This window comes from Callorhinus ursinus, unplaced genomic scaffold (genome assembly GCF_003265705.2).
Source record: "Callorhinus ursinus isolate GAN/ISIS: 27379988/994484 unplaced genomic scaffold, GSC_fseal_2.0 scaffold15, whole genome shotgun sequence".
Classification (NCBI taxonomy): domain Eukaryota; kingdom Metazoa; phylum Chordata; class Mammalia; order Carnivora; family Otariidae; genus Callorhinus; species Callorhinus ursinus.
The window spans coordinates 6560723-6582687 of NW_027397077.1; the positions used below are offsets into that span (position 1 = coordinate 6560723).

At 48.3% G+C, this 21965-nt stretch overlaps 1 protein-coding gene across 4 annotated transcripts in view; it reads left to right on the top strand.

Moving 5' to 3' along the window:
• The window catches only part of DAG1 (dystroglycan 1), a 71548-nt gene extending 50008 nt beyond the window's left edge, over positions 1 to 21540 (top strand). For 3 of the 4 annotated variants that reach the window (XM_025885072.2, XM_025885073.2, XM_073901199.1), the window contains exons 2-3: positions 1129 to 1510; positions 16712 to 21540. In XM_025885072.2, coding sequence (XP_025740857.1) covers positions 1235 to 1510; positions 16712 to 19114 — 2679 coding nt within the window. In that variant the 5' untranslated portion in view covers positions 1129 to 1234 and the 3' untranslated portion in view covers positions 19115 to 21540. Of the gene's footprint in view, positions 1 to 1128; positions 1511 to 1995; positions 2120 to 16711 lie in introns of those variants that run through there. The other variant, XM_073901200.1, reaches the window with a different exon arrangement.
• The last annotated feature ends 425 nt before the right edge of the window (positions 21541 to 21965 follow it).

Consider the following 21965-nt stretch of genomic DNA (forward strand, 5'->3'; position numbering starts at 1 on the left):
TTTTTCCGCCTGAAACATTTCAAAGTGAATTACAGAGATTTTTGATACTTCAGCCCTAAATCCTTCAAAATTAAAGACAGTCTTTTATAGAACCATACTACTATCATCTCACCTAAGAAAATTCACAAATCCAATCTCCAGCCCAGAGACAGAATTCCCCAATTACTCCTTTTGGAGCTGGGGTTATGTGTTTTTTGTTTCTTGAAGTTTTTTAATTTTTAATTTTTTGTTTTAAGTAAATCCAGATCCAGTCAAGATGCACACACTACCTCTGGTTGCTGTTTCTAAATCTAGAACAGCCCGCTTGTGTTTAGGGGTGTCAGTATTTGGACAAACCAGGCCAGTTATCTTGTAGAAGGTCACATAGTCTAGATTTGTCTGATTGTGTCTTCATGACTCCTGTGTTTGCTATAACTGGGAGTTAGGTCTAGAGCAGCACTGCCCAACAGCAATATAATGTGAGCCACACATGTGATTTAATATTTTCTGGTAGCCACGTGAAAAAATAAAAATAAGGAATTAATTTTGGTAATGTATTTTATTTAACGCATTTCTTTATCATTTATTAATGTAGTTATTTACTTAACATTTTATTTAATAATATATTTTATATCCAAAATAATATTTCAATATGTAATCAGTATTTTAAAAGTTTTTTTTAATTTTTTTATTTAAAGATTTTATTTATTTGAGAGAGAGAGAATGAGAGATAGAGAGCACGAGAGGGAAGAGGGTCAGAGGGAGAAGCAGACTCCCTGCTGAGCAGGGAGCCCGCTGTGGGACTCCATCCCGGGACTCCAGGATCATGACCTGAGCCGAAGGCAGTCGCTTAACCAACTGAGCCACCCAGGCGCCCAGTATTTTAAAAGTATTAAGGAAACATCTTACATTCCTTTTTTATACTAACTTTTCAAAAATTCAGTGTGTATTTTGCCCTTAATGGGCCAGCCACATTTCCAGTGCTCAATGGCCACATGTAGCTGGTCCCTCTGTACTGGACAGCACAGGGTGAGACTTGATCCACCTCAGGGTAAATGTTTTTGTTAACCTTAGGGGGTAGTAACTGCCGTGTACAACTTGGAAACCATGGGGTCAGCTAAAGTCTGAGTCTACTGTCTTTTTTTTCAGGCCCTGGGATGGAGCAGGTGTGCAGAGGGTGAAGACCCAGCTCTGGGACCAAGTCACTTGCCTCCTTTCTTAGTGAGACTGTCGGCTTGAGCAGACCCAGGCCGGGATGAGGATGTCTGCGGGCCTTTCGCTGCTGCTCCCCCTCTGGGGGAAGACCTTTCTGCTTCTGCTTTCTGTGGCCGTGGCTCACTCCCATTGGCCTTCAGAGGCCGGCAGGGACTGGGAGAACCAGCTCGAGGCGTCCATGCACTCAGTGCTCTCAGACCTTCACGAGGCTGTTCCCACAGTGGTGGGCATTCCTGATGGCATGGCTGTCGTTGGGCGCTCATTTCGAGTGACCATTCCAACGGATTTAATTGCCTCCAATGGAGAACTCATCAAGGTGAGACTGGATATAAAGCTTATGTGAATGGGGAAGAATTCTCATCTGCATTTTGGTTTTAGTTGTTGTTTGTTTGTTTTTGTTTTTTTCGCTTTCCATTCTAAGTTCCAGCAGTTCTGAGCTCACTTCTTCCAGGACCTGTGCAGTTACCATAAGAGAGGGACAACCACTGATACTTACAAGAGGGTCCCCAGATATCTCCGGATAGCATCTAAACTTTTATTCTTGCTCCCGTTTTTAAAGGTGTTACCATTAAAAAGCCTTTACATCTGTGGTTTGGAAACTTTCATGGTCATTGGGTTAAGTCTGATGGAAGGGCTTATGTGTAGAAAAACGTCTTCTTTCATTAACCATGGTATTAAACCCAAGAAATATAGAACTTTGAGATGATTTGAACCTATTTTTATAAAATAAGGTGTAAGTAAATATAGGAGTTTTGCTTTCATTTGGTGTTGTATGTTTACTAATGTATTTGATCACTTAAGAACCGGTATTAGTATGCAGACTTCAGCCTTGCCCCATCTTCTTTGGGGAAGCAATCCAGAGAACAAGGGGACCTGAGACCCATGTGACAGAAGAATGTCTTGGCTGGCCCGAGATGGAAATCAGGTGAATAGGAAGCTTTTGTGTCAAGAAGCACCATCCCTTTGTCTGGGGTTGTGGGTCCTTGGAATTTCCCCTGGATCCTGAGTGCGTTTGCACGGTGGCCACATGATGGGTAGGGTCTACCCCTTAAGTTATGAACATCTCTTAGAGCAGAGGTCAACTCTTTCTCTTAGAGGGCCAGATAGTAAATATTTTAAGCTTTGCAGGCCATGTGGTTTCTGTTGCAACTCCTTAACCCTGCCAGTATAGTGCAAAAGTAGCCATAGATAATGTGTAAATGAATGGGCATGAGCATGTTCCAATAAAACTTTACTTATGAACACTAAAACTAAAATTTGAATTTCATATAATTTTCACATGTCAAAAGATATTCTTTTTTTGATTTTTTTTCTCTCAATCATTTGAAAATGCAAAAACCATTTTAAGCTCATAGGCCATACAAAAACAGGTGGTAGGCCACATTGGACTCTTGGCCATAGTTGTCCTATAGCATTCTTCCCCTAGAGGTGTGGCTTCAGAATGAACTAAAAATATCCCAAGATTTGTACTTTGTGATGGTAGTCTTTATATCTCTTTTGCCTTTAGACCTCTGCAAACACATAGTGTTCTGGTTATCTATTGGTGTGTTTAAACCACCAAAAGTTAGTGGTTTAAAACTCCCAGTTTGTTTTGCTCACAGTTTTGTGGCCAGGAATTCAGGGAGTCAGAGCTCACCTGGAAACCTCATTTCTGCTTCACATGGCACTAGCTAGAGTGGCTCATATAGGGCTGGAGGGTCAACTTCTAAGATGGCTCATTCATGGCTGACAAGCTGGTGCTGCCTGTTGACAGGGAGCTTAGCCAGGGCTATTGGTCAGGGTCCTTGGTTCCTCTCCACGTAGACCTTTCCCTGGGCTGCTTGGATTTCCTCACAGCACAATTAGCTGGATTCCAAGAAACAGGAAGTGGAAACTGCCAATCTCTTAAGGCCTGGCTTGGTAACTTGTATAACAACACTTCATTGTACTTATTTGTCAAAGCACACACAGCCTCTGGTGGGTTATTACCAACTTTCTCTTCTCTGACCCACAAGCCCCAGGCATCTAGATTAGACATGGTCACAAATGCTATGCCACTCTTCCCACTGAGAGGCAGATCTATGCTGCTTTCCCTTGAATCTGGGCGAACCCACTCCTTACCTGCACCTTCCCTGTGCTCCCTTCATTTTCCCTGCTGGCCCCCTTCTCTTTAGGTCATGGCTTGTTCTCAGGGTGGCCTTCCGATCTCAGAGGCGGTCATTACTCTAAAGATCCTGGCTTAGTTCCACAGAGCTTTTTTAGTTTGTAGAAGTTTTCCATGTCATCTTCATAATGCCCCAGCAAGCCAGAGGCTAGTCTGACCATTAGAAAAAGAAGAGTGGCAGTTTTGGAGGTACAGTTCTTGTCCACCTTCAAATTTGATCTTCTGAATAGCCAAACCTGTAGTGGTTGCCCTTGTTCCAGTTGTCACTGGAATGTTTTACATGGATTAGTTTTGACGAGAGGTGCCTTGAATCAGTTCAGCAAGCAGTATTTGCTGTATCCGGCAGAGAAATATTTAACAGGCTTATTCACCAGGGGAGTAAAGAGATTTTACTGGGAAAACAGGATTTTATCTGAGCACATTTATCTGTAGAAAGCAGACCATTTAGTAGCTGATCAGCCTGTAGAAAAACAGATGAAAATGTGTGACTCTTTGTTCCAGACAGTCTTACCATCAGGGTTGTGTGGGGTGGGAAATCAGATCAGAAAGCATGATTTCATCTCTGGACCTTTGGTTTCCCTATATGTGAAACATGATTAATAAATATTTATATAAAGTCTTTTTTGTTTTCTCATTATAATAATGATATATAAATATGTGTTGTAGAAAAGGGTGAAAGAAAAATCTCTTGTGGTTCCTACCACTCAGAGTGAACTCTTCTATCATTTTCTGTGTTCATAAGGAGGTGTCCATATCATACACACACAGACTCTTAGACTTGGAATCATACTGGCCATATTTTTTTTTTCATTTTTAAAATTTTAATTTTGTTATTTATTTAAAATCAATTGATATATTGTATATTATTAGTTTCAGAGGTAGAGGTCAGTGATTCATCAGTCTTACAGTACCCAGTGCTCATTACATCCTGTGCCCTCCTTAATGTCCATCGCCCAGTTACCCCATCCCCTCACCCAACTCCCCTCCAGCAACCCTCAGTTTGTTGTTTTTTTTTTTAAAGATTTTATTTATTTATTTGAGAGAGAGAATGAGATAGAGATAGAGAGCACGAGAGGGGAGAGGGTCAGAGGGAGAAGCAGACTCCCCGCTGAGCAGGGAGCCCGATGCGGGACTCGATCCCGGGACTCCAGGATCATGACCTGAGCTGAAGGCAGTCGCTCAACCGACTGAGCCACCCAGGCGCCCCATCAGTTTGTTTTCTGTAGTTAAGAGTCTCTTATGGTTTTCTCCCTCTCTGATTTCATCTTATTTTATTTTTCCTTCCCTTCCCTTATGTTCATCTGTTTTGTTTCTTAAATTCTACAGAAGATGAGTGAAATCATACGGTATTTGTGTTTCTCTGACTGACTTATTTCGCTTAACATAATACTCTCTAGTGGAAAATGGCAAGATTTCATTGTTTTTGATGGCCGAGTAATATTCCATTGTGTATTTGTAGCACATTTTCTTCATCCATTCATCTGTTGATGGACATCTGGGCTCTTTCCACATTTTGGCTGTTGTGGACATTGCTGCTATAAACATTAGGGTGCATGTGCCCCTTTGAATCTGTGTACCCTTTGGATAAATACCTAGCAGTGCAATTGCTGGGTTGTAGGGTAATTTTTTTTTTTTTAACGTTTATTTAGAGTCTGGGGTGCTTGGGGGCTCAGTTGGTTAAGCATCTGACTCTTGATTTAGCTCAGGGTTGTGAGCCTACATCGGGCTCCGTGCTCAGCAGGGAAGGGAGTCTGCTTTTCTCCCTTAGCCTCTCCTGCTGCTGGTGTGCACACGTGTGCGTGCTCTCTCTCTCTCTCTCTCTCAAATAAATCTTAAAAAAGATTTATTTATCGGGGTGTCTGGGTGGCTCAGTCGGTTGAGTGTTGTTGATTCCGGCTCAGGTTCTGGTCTCCAGTGTGGGAGAGCCTCACATCAGGCTGCATGCTGGGCGAGGAGTCTGCTTGGGGATTCTCTCCCTCTTCCCCTCCCCCAGCTCACGCTTGCACTCTCTCAGATAAATACATCTTAAAAAAAATATTTATCTGAGAGAGAGAGAGAGCAGGGGGTGGGTAGGGCAGAGGGAGAAAGAGAATCTCAAGCCGACGCCCTGCTAAGCACGTAGCTGATACAGGGCCTGATCCCATGATCCTGAGATCATGACCTGAGCCGAAATCAAGAGCTGGAGTCTTAACCAACTGAGCCACCCAGGTGCCCCCATACTGGACATATTTTTAAACCTACTTTTTTTTTTTTTTTTGAAGATTTATTTATTTCAGAGAGAGCAGGGGCAGAGGAAGAGGGAGAGAGAATCGCAAGCAAACTCCCTGCTGACCGCAGAGCCTGACACGGGGCTCAGTCTCACAACCCTGAGATCATGACCTGACCAAAACCAAGTCGGATGCTCAACCGACTGAGCCACCAAGGCACCCCTAAACCTACCTTTTTTTATTCACTGTAGCTTGATTTTTTTTTCCCTTATGGTCGTTAAGTATTCTTTGGGAATGTGACTTTTAATGACTTGCCTGATATTCTTATGTATGTGAGGAATATTTCAGATCTTGGTCCCAAGGAGCGTTGTTGAGGTGACTTCCAAATGGTGTCCATCACTGCTACCATCATCCAAGCTACCACTTATTTGCCTTTTCCCAGGCTGCCTCCCTCCCCTCAGTCTGTTTTCCACACTGAGGCAAGAGTTGTCCTTATCTTGGTAAAGCTTAAATCTGCTAACACCTGCCTTCCCCCAACCATTACTGAGTTGCACTTAGGATCAAGGCCCATGTGATCTGGCCTCTGGCCTCCTCTGTCTCCTCTTTCCCTTTGCATGTCATGTCCCAGCCACACTGGCCTCTTTCTTGCCCCATGGACATGCCAAGCTCAGGGTCTACCCTGGCCTCTGACACATACTTTCTTCTGTTGTCCGGGGTCCTGTCACCTGTTTCAGGCTCATCTTGAGTCCTTTCCTTCCACCCTGATAAAAGCAGCTTTCCCACAAAACCTCATGTTATCTTCTTAGCCAATTTCTGTACTTGAAATTCTTGGTTTTTGTTAGTCTGCATGTTTGACTCCCATCACATAGTAGCTCCTCAGATGTTTATGGGCTGGCAGAGGGAATGAGGACCCCTTCAGGACCCCTGTAAACTTGCTTTGGATTGTCAAAGCCTGTGAGACTAAGCTTGTCCGAGTCTCATGTGGGGTTCCCAGGTGAGGGTTGGTCTTCTAACCATTTTGGACGTGGTCGAGTTACCTAATGAGGATTCACAAGGAGAGCAGGGTCCTGTCCTGAGATTGAATGAGATTTGATAGTGTGGTTGTGCTTCTTGCTGTGACTGGTCAGGGGATGTGCATGGGGGTTGGTGATGGACTAAGTCAGTATTTGCCACAGACTAAGCAGTCGTAATAGTCTATTGAAGGGATCGAAAAGTAAGTCTCATTCTAAGTGAGCTGCCCTGGCCACGTGCCCAAGCCTTGTTTGACCTGTGTGCATCGAACCCTGGTTATGCTATTTCAGGAGGTTGTGGCAACTCGGGGGGTCACAGTGGCAGAGGGTGTATTGCTTTGCATCAGCCAAATGTGCCCATCAGGTAGCATCAGCTTCCCAAAGCAAGGGCTTCCCTGTACTTTACACACCAGGCCGCAAGGAAATAAAAGAAGAGGGGACCCACCTGCCTGGAGGAGGTAGCCCTGAGGTCCTAGACTCTCTGCTCTGCCTCATGTCTGACACCCTTTTGTGTCCAGGCAGCCCTTGTTCAGTTTCAGCTTGCCCAGCACCTCTTGCTTCTCCTGCTGTTCTCTGGCTCTGCCTCGAGAATCGATTTGCTGTTATCGACCCCAGCTTAACTCCCAGATGGATTCCATTGACCTGATGGTGCCAGCAGGGGCTGTGGGATACCTCCAGGCCCAGGGGCCAGCATGACCTTCTGGAGAGACTTGTGCCTCAGGACTCTGTTCTCTCCTGTGGCCTTAGGATACTCTAAAGCAGGTGGTGCTTGCATGTGCTCCCTTGGACCAGACTGGATACCTGTATGCAAAGCTCACCCCAGGTCAGCTGTCCTTTGCTCTCACAGATGCCTTTAGACCCTAGAGCACCCTTCCTCCTTGTCAGGGTTTGTGGGGATGGGTCCCACAGAAGCCAGCTTGGCCTTCGTTGGCTAGATCATTGGCTGTCCCAAGTTGGCCACTGTTGACTCTTGCCTCCCTCAGGAGTGGCTCCAGCTCCCTGCAGGTGCCTCTTCTTTGACTTGAGTGAGCGAGGGACTGGCTGAGGAAAGTGATTACGTGCCTGGAGACGTTCTTACCCCTCCTTTCTAGGGTGGTCAGGAGAGACATCATTGCATCTCCTGAAGTGATTGGCTTCCCCTTCAGATGTCTCATTTGGGTAGAGCCGCAGGGTTGGCTTTTCATTCCCGCTTCCCCTTATCCTCCTAGCCTGGAGACAATGTGGACTTTCCCTCAGCCCAAGATGTCGGCAGACTGGGAGCAGCCCTTCCTGGGACTGTGCTCTCAGCTGCTGGCGTGGGCCCCCAATTGTTCCCCCGAGAACAATGGGTACTCTTTTTGGCCAGGAAGGGGAACTCATGAAAGGACTGTTTCTTTGGATGCTTTGAGAGCTCTGTGGCGTCCCCGCCTGCATGAGATGAACTGCAGTTTCTTCCTGCCTCAAGTGGGTGTTCCCTGGCTCTGAATGGAGCCCTTGTGAACATAGCACACCGGGAAATGCGGGTTGGCGAGGGAAGGCATCTTGGGGGTGGGTTGTAAGAATGACATTTGCCCAGACACATCAACTCAAATACTTACTGAAGTGTAGACTTTACTTCTGTGTTTAAAAAAAAGAAAGAAAGAAAGAAAGAAAAGAAAATTTACTGACAAGGGCTGAAAGAACATCACAAAGTAAAAATAGATGACGGGTTTGAGGGACTGACTGATTCTGAGAATTTTATTAATGGCTGTAACTATGCTAAGCTGTCCCTTTTGGGGGAAAAAAGATTAATTTTTGTTTTTAGATGAGAACAGTTAACATCAGGTAAAATGCTTCATAACTCAGGGATGCCTGGGTGGCTCAGTCGGTTAAGTGGCTGCCTTTGGCTCAGGTCATGATCCTGGAGTCCCGGGATCGAGTCCCACATTGGGCTCCCTGCTTGGCAGGGAGCCTGCTTCTCCCTCTGCCTGCTGCTCTCCTGCTTGTGCTCTCTCTCTGACAAATGAATAAATAAAATCTTTAAAAAAAAATGCTTCATAACTCAGACCTGAAGGGCACTGGCTGGACTGGACAAGTTGCATTCAGCATGTGATCCTGTGGCCTTGGCCTTAATGGCAAGGTTTGAGGCTTGTGTTGGTTTGAGGCTTGCAGGTCCACCAAAGATTGTCTCTCGTGGGTGTGGCTCTGCTTTACTCGGCAAAGCAAAGCCCCCTCATACCAACTTCCACCATCGTTCCTCATCTTACATGGGGACAAAGTTTTGGCTCTTTGGTCTCAAGCCAGAGGTTCTTCCTGTTGACTTGTACCATCTCCCTGCAGCCCAGTCATGTAACTGTGTGCATCACTTACAGAAGCTGAGCTTGGCCAAAGAGTAGATTTGTCTCATTGTCATAGTCCAGGGCCCAGATACAGGATCACCCTGATGTATCATGGGGGCCTCTGAAACTTGACTGGAGGCTCAGACTCCATCAGAGGGACAATTTCCTATCTTCCTAGGCAGAGGAGACCACATAGTAGGCCTGCGCAGAGGATGCCTTGATCACTTCATGTGTCAGTGCCTCTAGGGTGTTGCGTATGGTACCCAGCCATAGATGGCTCCAGGTTGGCCCAGCTTTGCAACTTGGCTGAGGAGTGGGGAGCTGAAGGGTCAAGGGCCAGTAACCGGGTCTGAGGGATGACAAGGACTTTGCCAGGGAAGGCTGCTAGAGGCCTAAGCAGTGGGGTATCCTAGGGCAGCAGTCTGTGCCACTTTGAAATGGACCACTGAGGGGCATCTGGGTGACCTAGCTGGTCAGTGGTTGACTCTTGATTTTGACTCACGTCATGATCTCAGTGTCATGGGATTGAGTCCTGTGATAGACTCCGTACTCAGTGTGGAATCTGTCCTCCCATTTTTTTTAATTGGATTCTTTGTTTTTTGGGTGTTGAGTTGTATAAGTTCTTTATATATTTTGGATACTAACCCTTGAATGGCTATGTCATTTGCAAATATCTTCTCCCATTCAGTAGGTTGCTTTTTAGTTTTATTGATTGTTGCCTTCATTGTGTAGAAACTTTTTATTTTGATTATAGTCCCAATAGTTTATTTTTGCTTTTGTTTCCCTTGTCTCAGGAGACCTACCTAGAAAAATGTAGCTATGGCCAATGTCATAAATTACTGCCTGTGCTCTCTTCTAGGATTTTTATGGTTTCAGGTCTCACATTTAGGCCTTTAATCCATTTTGAGTTTATTTTTGTGTATGGTATAAGAAAGTGGTATAATTTCATTCTTTTGCATATAGCCGACCAGTTTTCCTAACACCATTTGTTGAAGAGGCTGTCTTTTTTCCATTGGATATTCTTTCTTTCTGTGTCGAAGATTAATTGACCATATAACTGTGGGTTAACTTCTGGGTTTTCTGTTCTGTTCCGTTGATCTGTATGTTTGTGCCCGCACCATACTGTTTTGATTACTACAGCTTTGTAATATAACTTGAAGACTAGAATTGTGATACCTCCAGTTTTGTTTCTCTTTTTCAAGGTTGCTTTGGCAATTCAGGGTCTTGTGTGGTTCCATACACATTTGAGGATTGTTTGTTCTAATTCTGTGGAAAATGCTGTTGGTATTTTGATAGGGATTGCATTAAATCTGTAGATTGCTTTTGTTGGTAGTATAGAGATTTTAACCATATTTATTCTTCCAATCCGTGAGCATGGACTGTCCTTCCATTTCTTTGTGTTGTCTTCAATTTCATCAGTGTTTCTTTTTTTTTTAAGATTTTATTTATTTATTTGAGAGAGAGATCACGAGCACGAGAGAGATCACAAGGGTAGAGGGAGAAGCAGACTCCCCACGGAGCAGGGAGCCCAGTGCTGGACTCGATCCCAGGACCCCGGGATTACGACCTGAGCCAAAGGCAGATGCTTAACCAAGTGAGCCATCCAGGCACCCTCATCAGTGTGTTTTCTAGTTTTCAGAGTACAGGTCTTTCACTTCTTTGGTGAAGTTTATTCCTAGATATTTTATTATTTTTGGTACAATTCTAAGTGGGATTGTTTTTCTTAATTTCTCTTTCTGCTGCTTCATTTTTTAAAATTTTTTTTGTTATGTTAATCACCATACATTACATCATTAGTTTTTGATGTAGTGTTCCATGATTCACTGTTTGTGCGTAACACCCAGTGCTCCATGCAGAATGTGCCCTCTTTAATACCCATCACCAGGCTAACCCATCCCCCTGCCCTCCTCCCCTCTAGAACCCTCGGTTTGTTTTTCAGAGTCCATCGTTTCTCATGGTTTGTCTCCCCCTCTGACATACTCCCCTTCATGCTTCCCCTCCTGGTATCTTCTTCTTTTTCTTTTTTCTTAACATATGTTGCATTATTTGTTTCAGAACTGCTGCTTCATTATTATTAGTGTATAGGAACGCAACAGATATCTGTACATTGATTTTGTATCCTGCGACTTTACTGAATTCATTTATCAGTTCTAGTAGTTTTTTGGTGGAGTCTTTTCTATATATAGTATCATGTCATCTGCAATAGTGAAAATTTTACTTCTTCCTAATTTGGATGCTCTTTTTTGTTGTTGTTGTCTAATTGCTATGGCTAGGACTTCTAGTACTATGTTGAGTGAAAGTGATGAGAGTGTCATCTTTGTCTTGTTCCTGACCTTAGGGGGCAAAACTCGTTTTTCCCCATTGACTATGATGTTAGCTGTGGGTTTTTCATATATGGCCTTTATTGTGTTGAGGTATGTTCCCTCTAGACCTACTTTGTTGAGGGTTTTTATCATGAATGTATGTTGTACTTTGTCGAGTGCTTTTTCTGCATCTGTTGAAATGATCATATGATTTTTATCCTTACTTTTATTGACGTGACATATCACATTGATTATTTGCTAATATTGAACCACCTTTGCATCCCAGGAACAAATCCCATTTGATCATGGTAAACGATTTTTTTAATGTATTATTGGATTCAGTTGGCTAGTATTTTGTTCAGAATTTTTGCATCTGTGTTCATCAGAGATATTGGCCTGTAGTTCTCTTTTTTTGTGGTGGCTTTATCTGGTTTTGGTATTGGAAACTTGGTTTTGATGAAGGGTTAGGTACTGGAAGTTCCTCTGCGCATTTGCTCTCTCTCAAGGCTTAGAAGGATACTGAGTTTGGATGAGACATATTGCTTGTGTTGTATGGTGTTTGGAACAGATGCTGTATCTTTATCAAACCGGTGTTTGACGTTCTACTGTGTGTGAGAGAGGGCAGCAGTGAGGCAGTTGGAGAGAATGCCCCAGAACTGGACAAGGAGTCGGTTACTAGTTATCTGCTAATATAGACTAAAGAGTGACCAAAACCTTCACACTTGGCAGTTCTGCAGTCATTGGTCATGGTGACTCATTGTGGGCATTGCCGGGCGGGTAGTCTTTGGAGTTTCATAAGGGTCTGCCCAAGATTTGTGGTTTTGATTCTTAGTTTTTGGATGTACTTTGTGGATCAAGATTTCTAAAACTGGGTGTGGGGCAGTTGGAGATCTTGTTTTCCTCAGTGGTGGGCTTGCCTTCTATCTCAGAAGCATGTCTTCTCTGAGGGTTGCTGAAATTGGAAAGATTTCTGGCTCTTTCTGTGTGAGCCTGTGAGCTAGAGCCTATGATTTTCTTTTTTTTTTTTTTTAAGATTTTATTTTATTTATTTATTTGAGAGACAGAGAGAATGAGAGAGAAAGCACATGAGATGGGGGGAGGGTCAGAGGGAGAAGCAGACTCCCTGCTGAGCAGGGGGCCCGATGCGGGACTCGATCCAGGGACTCCAGGATCATGACCTGAGCCGAAGGCAGTCGCCCAACCAACTGAGCCACCCAGGCGCCCGAGCCTATGATTTTCTTAAATCAGCCTTCTTCCTGCAGTTTCTGCCCCCTACAGGTGTTCCCACTGGCAGCCTGAAGGCTTCTTTCCAAGGTGGCTGCTTTATAAGGTTAGCAGGCCTTGCCTCCCACAATTCCAAGGCAGTGTTGGCATCTGGTGATGGAGGGCTGAGTGATCTGAAACCCTGGGAGAGTCCCATGACCTGGACCAGCCTGTCACCCAAACACATGTGCTGGTGCTCTGTTTCCCACCTCTTATCTGTCATTCCTGCCATTAAGGGTTAGTTGTGGGTGGTACAGCTAGGGCAGAAATCTTTATGTAAATAAACCCAGAGACTCCAAGGACAGTCTGAATCTCATGTGCAAACATGCCAGGATAGAGCACATCTGTGTGAGACTGAAGAAGTGAATGCTGGTCTTTGGGTTGCCCCTGCAGCAAGTTCTCTCCTCCCCCAGGCCCCTCAGGGTTTTCATCCACTCCTGGCAGATAGTTCTCAACAGGCAGGCAAGTCCCTGAGGGCCCCAGGGCCTTATTCCCCTGTGGAGTCCTGGCTTCCCCTTCCTGTGGCCTCCCCATTTCCCTTTGATGCTTGGAGCTTCTGCTTTGGGGGATGACCAGGGAGAAAAGGTCACAGTGTGTGCTGGGTCTAAGACCAGAAGGAGGACAGGGGAGTGGACCCTCAACCTATTGCTGCATCAGCCTCATAGTGCAGACTGGATCCTCTCAGCCCAGGAGTGGGCAGGGAACCGGCACCCACAGAGAATCCAGCATGTGCCTGGCCCTGTGATTGTATAAGGATGCCATTGTTTTCCCCTTTTTACAGATGAGAAAACCGGGGCTGAGGTTGGGTCAAGCTTTAGCCTGCCTGGAACCGGGATTCAGCCAAGGACTTCTGGAGATGGGGCTTCCTGTCGCGTCTGCTCTTGTTATAGGGAACTATGAGTCCTGGCTTGTCAGGGGGGCAGGTCTCTCAGGAGGAACTTTCATATCCTGCTTTGCCCTTCGGCCCTGAGAGGAAAAGTGTTCTAGAAGTTGGAAGTTTTGAAAGCTTGGGAAGATGTGTGGAGTTTCCCTGGGCTGAGGGGCTCCTGCTTTGACAGGGTAGAGCAGGTGTTGGATTTCAGAGCATTCCCTCAACTGAGTGCCCTCAAGAGGGAGGGACTGTTAGTGGAATCCTTCAGGGACTGTGGACACTGCCAGCCCTTTAGGCATGTTCAGGCTTCCCAGTGCAGGGGCTTTCCCCAAATGGCCTTGAAAATGCAGAGATGCCAGCTTGCTTGTGACTTGGTTGGATTCCTTGTAGAGCTCGTATTTGTTTCGCTCCTTGTGGCCCTTCATTGAAGCGAATCACTGCCACTTAAAGTGCTCCCTGGGCCTCACATTCCCAATACCAGGATGCTCAGAGAAGCATGGATGTTAGAACTTTCAGGTTGGTACCTTTCCTTCCTGTCTGAGGAGTACCCAGGACCTTGGGGACTGTCTGCTTCAGGTTTATAGATCTGGGTCGGATACCCCTCCCGTGGCAGGGCATGGCCAACACTCCAGGATCGTGAGGAGCCAGGATCTGCAAAAGGGAAGGCAGAAGTGCAGGTTGGAGAGGCTATTAGATGTTATTAGCATGTAATAATGTTACTTAGCATAGTTCAGATAAGTGTATGTCTTCCGAGGGTGGCCGTGTGGGAGCCTTGGCCAAAGAGTGGCTTGGGCTTATTCCTTAGGAAATGTCTGGCAGCAGACCTGTGGCTGTTGGGCTCAGCAGAATAGGAATTGAGCCAGGCTGGGAGGCTTGAGGAGGTGGAGCCCTTCTCAGTTTTCTCTGTTATAAAGTGCCCTTGGGTAGCTGGTGAGACTTGGAAAAGCACTGGGACTACTTACTCATCTGTGCAGATGGCATGCATAGGGCTGGGCACAGGCATAGCTGCCTGGGTACTCAGGGATGACCCATGGGCCTGGCCAGCCAGTTGGTACCCACTTCCAGAGCCTGTCCTGGTCTCTCTCCCAGCCCTGTTTGCTCTTCTCTACACATGGCTTCTCCTTAGATGACTTCACCTTGAGCTCTTCATTCTAGGCCCTCTCTCTGCTGGGTGTGCTGTCATCCCAGTGGTGGCCATTGGGATGTAGTGCAGTGAGGAAACATGCTTGGGTTGCTGGAAACCTGGCTACACCCTGGCTCACCTACTATCCACCTCTCAGGACCCCAAGCCATACCCCACTGTTGTAAAACGTTTCATGGTTCCATGACTACTCCATTTGGGCCTTACAGCTTTGCTTCCTATTTTCTGCAAAATGAGAGCATTTAGCCTTTGCTTTACATGCTTATATGTGGATGTGACAGTTTTCATATTTAATATAACTGAACCGAAACATTGGAAGTAAGTATTGTTTTTGTAGCTAAAAAAGATTTTATTTTATTTTATTTTTTTAAAGATTTTATTTTTATTTATTTGAGAGAGAGAGTGAGAGAGAAAGCACAAGAGGGGATAGGGTCAGAGGGAGAAGCAGACTCCCCACTGAGCAAGGAGCCCGATGCGGGACTCAATCCTGGGACTCCGGGATCATGACCTGAGCCGAAGGCAGTCACTTAACCAACTCAGCCACCCAGGCGCCCCGCTAAAAAAGATTTTAAAGGAAAAATATATTTAGTGTTTTTCATGGATTTAAAGACACCCATGTTTACAGATACTTTGCCATTTCTGAATGTTGGGTGTGTTTGCAGTGGATGGTGACTGACAGGAAGGGGGTTCTTAGTGGTGCCTTAGGTAGATGGTGGTGCACCTCGAGTTGCTGTGGTGTCACAAAAGAAGCTATTCATAGACCCTCTGTGATCTCAGTGGCTCAGAAGCAGTCACTAAAGGACAGCCCCAATAATAGTAACTTATAATAATGTCACGTCTTCTCGTGGGTTTTTGGAGGTAGGAAATCTGTTTATAGGGGAGTAAGTATCTAGTCTCTGGTAAGATTGATGGAATGTCATGCACCTGGCCATGGGTCCTGACTAGGAAGATCAGGTATGGGTCTCCTTCCCAGTCAGGCACCTGGCTTTTGGCAAGAGGAATCCTGAGGAACCAGAGCCTCTAGGGAGCCCAGCAGGCATGGCTCTGGCCTTCCTGCTGCGGGCAGAGAAGCATTTTAGTGTCCCTCTGCTGAAAAGCAGTGGCCATGCAGGGCCATCCCTGGGCTGAGGCTGGCAGTAAGACATGCCGTCTCTTGGCCATTGTTATCTCTGGGCTTGATGGAACAGGACCATGGAGCTGAGAGTGACTTTCGTTAGACCAGAGAGTGGGTGCCAACTTTCTTGGGTTAGGGGCAGAAATAGGTGTTTCCCAGAGGTGAGAGTAGTCATAGATCGGCCCGAGCAAGACGCAAGTCTTGCTTCCCTCTTGTCAGCTGATGGTAGAAGTTTCTCTGGCAGCATTCCTTTGGGTACCTTGATTATCACCAGTGTCCCTGTGGAAAAGGACTTCTACCCTAAAATAGGAGCACCTGGGAGGTGCTGTTGAGTGCAGTAAGGGGGTGAGCTCCTCAAGGCCTGCTTCTGGGGCCTGGGCTCTCCAAGGACAGAAGTAGGCTCTGTATATTTCCCAAACTTAGTTGACTAAAGAACTCTCCCTTAGAGAGACCAGAGCTCCTTGGACTCTTTGATCAACACTCTTCTAGAGTTCCCCACCCTGGGTGTTGCCATTTTTCCTGAGGTTTGAAAAGCAGGGTTAATTAAGACGTTAGATATGGCTAGCTGAATTTGCCATCCAGATGTGTCCCACTGTACTTGAATGTATGTCCAACTGACGTGGTAGTTGTAAGTGAGGCATCTGGGGACATTGAATTGTCCCTTGCACCCAGGGCCATGTGCATTTCCACTTCTGGGCAGGAAGGGCATATGACTCGAGCAAAATTGTGGTGTCTACAGAGGGCAGGGAGAGGTCTGAGACAGGGTTGGAAAGGAGTGCTGAGGGATGAGACACTTGGACCTGACTCCGCATGCCAAGTGGGCGAGTAGGTGGAGGGCATATAGCTGTTGTGAAACCTGCAATGTTCTTGAGCTCCATGGCATCAGTTCTCTGGGACGAGATGTGTGTGTGAGTGCCATCACTGCTGTCTCCCCCTGGTGTGGCCTTGGGCAATCATTTGCCTTCCAAGCTAGCCTATCTGGCAGCCCCAGTCTTTTCTTGACAGGTGAACGAGAGCTCTAGGAGAGGAGTTGGTTTCCCCAACAGAAATTCTGAGTTATACCTTTAGCCTGTCGCACAATTCAGGCTGGGCCAGGGAGGAACTATTGTGATCATTGTCAGCTTATGCATCGACAGTACCCCTTAACTCATGCTGGTGTCTCTTTTAGGTGTCAGCAGCGGGGAAAGAGGCCTTGCCGTCCTGGCTGCACTGGGACCCGCACAGCCACACCCTGGAGGGCCTCCCTCTCGACACCGATAAGGGTGTGCATTACATTTCAGTGAGCGCCACGCGGCTGGGGGCCAACGGGAGCCACGTCCCCCAGACATCCAGTGTGTTCTCTATCGAGGTCTACCCCGAAGACCACAGTGAGCCGCAGTCTGTGCGGGCGGCATCCCCAGACCCTGCTGAGGTGGTGTCATTGGCCTGTGCTGCCGACGAGCCTGTGACCGTCTTGACAGTCATTCTGGATGCTGACCTCACCAAGATGACCCCAAAGCAAAGGATTGACCTCCTGCACAGGATGCAGAGCTTCTCAGAAGTGGAGCTTCCCAACATGAAGCTGGTGCCCGTGGTGAACAACAGACTGTTTGACATGTCAGCCTTCATGGCTGGCCCGGGCAATGCGAAAAAGGTGGTGGAGAACGGGGCCCTGCTCTCTTGGAAGCTGGGCTGCTCCCTGAACCAGAACAGTGTGCCTGATATTCGTGGTGTGGAGGCCCCTGCCAGGGAGGGCGCGATGTCTGCCCAGCTTGGCTACCCTGTGGTGGGTTGGCATATCGCCAACAAGAAGCCCCCTCTCCCCAAACGCATCCGGAGGCAGATCCATGCCACCCCCACACCTGTCACTGCCATCGGGCCTCCAACCACGGCCATCCAGGAGCCCCCATCCAGGATTGTGCCTACCCCCACATCTCCAGCTGTTGCTCCCCCAACAGAGACGATGGCCCCTCCAGTCAGAGATCCTGTTCCTGGAAAGCCCACAGTCACCATTCGGACTCGAGGTGCCATTATTCAGACCCCGACCCTAGGCCCCATCCAGCCCACTCGGGTGTCAGAAGCTGGTACCACGGTTCCTGGCCAGATCCGCCCAACGATGACCATTCCTGGCTACGTGGAGCCCACGGCCATCGCCACCCCTCCCACGACTACCACCAAGAAGCCACGAGTATCCACACCCAAACCAGCCACGCCTTCTACTGACTCCTCCACCACCACAACTCGAAGGCCGACCAAAAAGCCACGGACACCCCGACCAGTGCCGCGGGTCACCACCAAAGCTCCCATCACCAGACTGGAAACCGCCTCCCCGCCTACTCGCATCCGTACCACCGCAAGTGGGGTTCCCCGTGGAGGAGAACCCAACCAGCGGCCAGAGCTGAAGAACCACATCGACAGGGTGGATGCATGGGTGGGCACCTACTTCGAGGTGAAGATCCCATCAGACACCTTCTATGACAACGAGGACACCACCACTGATAAGCTGAAGCTGACCCTGAAGCTTCGGGAGCAGCAGCTGGTAGGCGAGAAGTCTTGGGTGCAGTTCAACAGCAATAGCCAGCTCATGTATGGCCTGCCCGACAGCAGCCACGTGGGCAAGCACGAGTACTTCATGCACGCCACGGACAAGGGGGGCCTGTCTGCTGTCGATGCCTTCGAGATTCACGTCCACAAGCGCCCGCAAGGGGACAGGGCTCCTGCGCGGTTCAAGGCCAAGTTTGTGGGTGACCCAGCCCCAGTGGTGAATGACATCCACAAGAAGATCGCCCTGGTGAAGAAGCTAGCCTTTGCCTTTGGGGACCGCAACTGCAGCACCATCACCCTGCAGAATATCACCCGGGGCTCCATCGTGGTGGAGTGGACTAACAACACGCTGCCCCTGGAGCCCTGCCCCAAGGAGCAGATCACCGCGCTGAGCCGGAGGATCGCGGAGGACGACGGGAAGCCTCGGGCCGCCTTCTCCAATGCCTTGGAGCCTGACTTCAGGGCCACGAGCATCGCTGTGACAGGCTCGGGCAGCTGCCGGCATCTGCAGTTTATCCCCGCGGCACCGCTCAGTAGGGTGCCCTCGGAGGCGCCGCCCACGGAGGTGCCAGACAGGGACCCCGAGAAGAGCAGTGAGGATGACGTTTACCTGCACACGGTCATCCCAGCTGTCGTGGTCGCAGCCATTCTGCTCATTGCCGGCATCATTGCCATGATCTGCTATCGAAAGAAGCGGAAGGGCAAGCTCACCCTTGAGGACCAGGCCACCTTCATCAAGAAGGGGGTGCCTATCATCTTTGCAGACGAGCTGGATGACTCCAAGCCTCCACCCTCTTCCAGCATGCCACTTATCCTGCAGGAGGAGAAAGCCCCTCTCCCCCCTCCTGAGTACCCTAACCAGAGCGTGCCCGAGACCACTCCTCTGAACCAGGACACCGTGGGAGAGTACACACCCCTGCGGGATGAGGATCCCAATGCGCCTCCCTACCAGCCCCCCCCGCCCTTCACGGCCCCCATGGAGGGCAAGGGCTCCCGTCCCAAGAACATGACCCCATACCGGTCGCCCCCTCCCTACGTGCCCCCTTAACCCACAAGCGCCTGGGTGGAGGCAGGGGTAGGGCAGGGCCCTGGAGACAACACGGTGTTGTCTGTGGAGACCGGTGGCCTGCAGACCATCGCCCACTGGGAGCCGACACCTGACCTGGCACACACTGACACGCGCGAGGCCTGGCTGAGCCCGCCCTCTCTGGTCCTCCAAAACCCCAAAGCAGCTGGAGAGACTTTGGGGACATTTTTACTTTTATTTTTTGCCTAACAGCTTTTTGTTTGTTCATAGAAAATTCTTTGCTGCGGTTTTGATGTCTGGCTCTGAAAGCACTGTTTGGAGTAGAGGTAGATGAGGGAGCAAGGAGCCGTGAACGAACTCGCAGGCAGTGCTGGGCGGCCTCCCGGCTCTCTGCGTTTTGCCTTTAACACTAACTGTACTGTTTTTTCTATTCACGTGTGTCTAGCTGCAGGATGTAACATGGAAAACAGTAGCTAAAGATTAAATTCAAAGGACTTTCAGAAGTTAAGGTTAAGTTTTTACATTTAATCTGCTGTTTACCTAAACTTGTATGTATAATTTTTGGGTGGGTATGGGAAATTGCTTTGCTAAAAATAAGCTCCCAGGGTGTTTCAAACTTAGAGAAGACCAAGGGACAGTATTTTTTATCAAAGGAATCCTATTTTTTCACACTATGTAAACTTGGTTGCTCTGATATGGCAGAGCCTGACTGGGGGCCTCCCGGCTGTGGCTCTGGGGCCAGGGCCCTGGTGCTGGGCTTGTTCTCCTGCTCTTGCCAGGGGCCAGAAGCTGGAGGGGCCTCTTGGCCGTGGACATCCACACCCCCACCCCATGCACGCTAGTGGCCCACCACCAAGGGGTCTTCATTTCCATGGAAAAGGGACTCCAAGAGGCAGTGGTGGCCGTGGCCCCCAACCTAGGTGCTCCAGGGTGGGCCGGCTGCTCGTGGGGGTGGCTGGGGAGGTCGAGGGACTCGACCACGTCAACATACTTTCTTTTACCCTTCTTCTGTGTGTGTTTTTTTTTCCCCCTCCTGAAAGGAATATTATGGTTTTTGAAACACTCAGTGGGGGACATTTTGGTGAAGATGCAATATTTTTATGTCATGTGATGCTCTTTCCTCACTTGACCTTGGCCGCTTTGTCCCAACAGTCCACAGCCCCACCCTGACCCACCCCACCCCTCTTCTCTGGCACTGCAGTCCCGGGCCTTGGGCTGGGAAAGGTCTGGTGGCGGGGGAGGAGTGCCAGCAATAGTTCATAGTAAAAATCTGTGGGCTCTCAAAGCTAATTTTTTACTAAAGTTTTTATACAGCCTCAAATTGTTTTATTAAAAAAAAGATTAAAAATGGTGATGCTTACAGCAGTTTGTACGAGCTCTTAGTGTTGATTCCATGGAACTGACGGCTTTGCTCATTTTTTTTTTTTTACCCCTTTCTTTTCATAACGGTTTAAATTCTCAAATTACACTGGGCTTCTTTTGCCTTTTTTAGCAGAACGTCCGTGTGTCCATCTGCATCTCTGTCCTGTGACTCAGGGGTGCCCACTCTGCTTTGATTCTCCTCCTTTGGAAGAAACCATTTTGAGCATGACTTTTCTTGATGTCTAAGAGTTATTTTGGGTACCTTTTAGGGAGGAATGCCTTTTGCAATAATGTATCCCTTCCGTGATCGAGGGCTGGTGGGTGGACCCAGGCTCCCTTTGCACACCGAGCAGCCACTTCTAAGCCATATCGACTGTTTCGCAGAGGATTTGCATGTGCTGCCTCAGGAGGGGAGGGCTGGTCAGAGAGGAGGGGGTCTCCAGCCTGCCCTTCCCAGGAGGGTCTTCCCCCTGCGCCTTTCCCCACAGGGCCCAGCCTCTCTCCGCTGCCCAGCCCTTGGTGGGGTACTCAAGTGAGCAGTGCCCCTGTGCGGGGCGGGGAGCCTGTGGCTGAGGGCTCAGTGGACCTCTGGTGACCAGGTCTCGTGCCTCCCTGCCCTGATCCAAGCCAGAGTTTCCCCATCGCCCCAGAGTTGAGCACAAGTGGGGTCTGACCTGGTGAGATTATTTTTGATGACCTCATCAAAAAAATAAACAATTCCCAATGTTCCAGGTGAGGGCTTTGAAAGGCCTTCCAAACAGCTCCGTTGCCCCTAGCAACCCCACCATTGGGCACTGCCACGCAGAGACATGGCTGGCCTGGAATGGCGTGTTGCCATAGCAACTGGAGGCGCTGGGGCAGTGAACAGAATAACAACAGCAACAATGCCCTTGCAGGCAGCCTCCTCCCCTGAGCGCTGGGCTGGCGATGGCCGTCGGGACTCTGTGACACAGAGCCAATCTTACATTCGAGTGCTCACCAACCACTGACATGTTTTTATTTCCTTCTATATGATTTTAAGATGTGTTTTCTGCATTCTGTATAGAAACATATCAAACTAAATAAAAGCAGTGTCTTTATTACAATGCCATTGCCTCCAAGCATCTATTTCCCTGGCCCCTGCAATGTTGTAGGATATGAGTGGGGTACGGGTCTGGTTTTTATGTGACAGAGGGAAGACGGGACCCAGCCAGGCCCATTCAGAGGACTTGGAGGTGGCCTTCGTGCAGCTGACCTCATGGCCTCAATGCCTTATCATTTTTGTGCCCCTGAGAGGGGTGGGTGTGTGCTCACAGCTCTCCTTACCACTCCTCTGCCTGAGCTGGCAGAGAAATCGTGAGCTTCAGTTTCCTCATCTGGGAGGACGGTGGGAAAGGTCCTGCCTGCCATAGCTGTCTGCCCCGGCATGGGTAAGCCCCTGCATTCCCACCTCAGCTCCTGCCCCAACTGTCTTGCAGTTTCGGGGCTGGCCAGTCTCCCAGGGAGTCTCAAGAAGGCAGGTTTAGCCTTG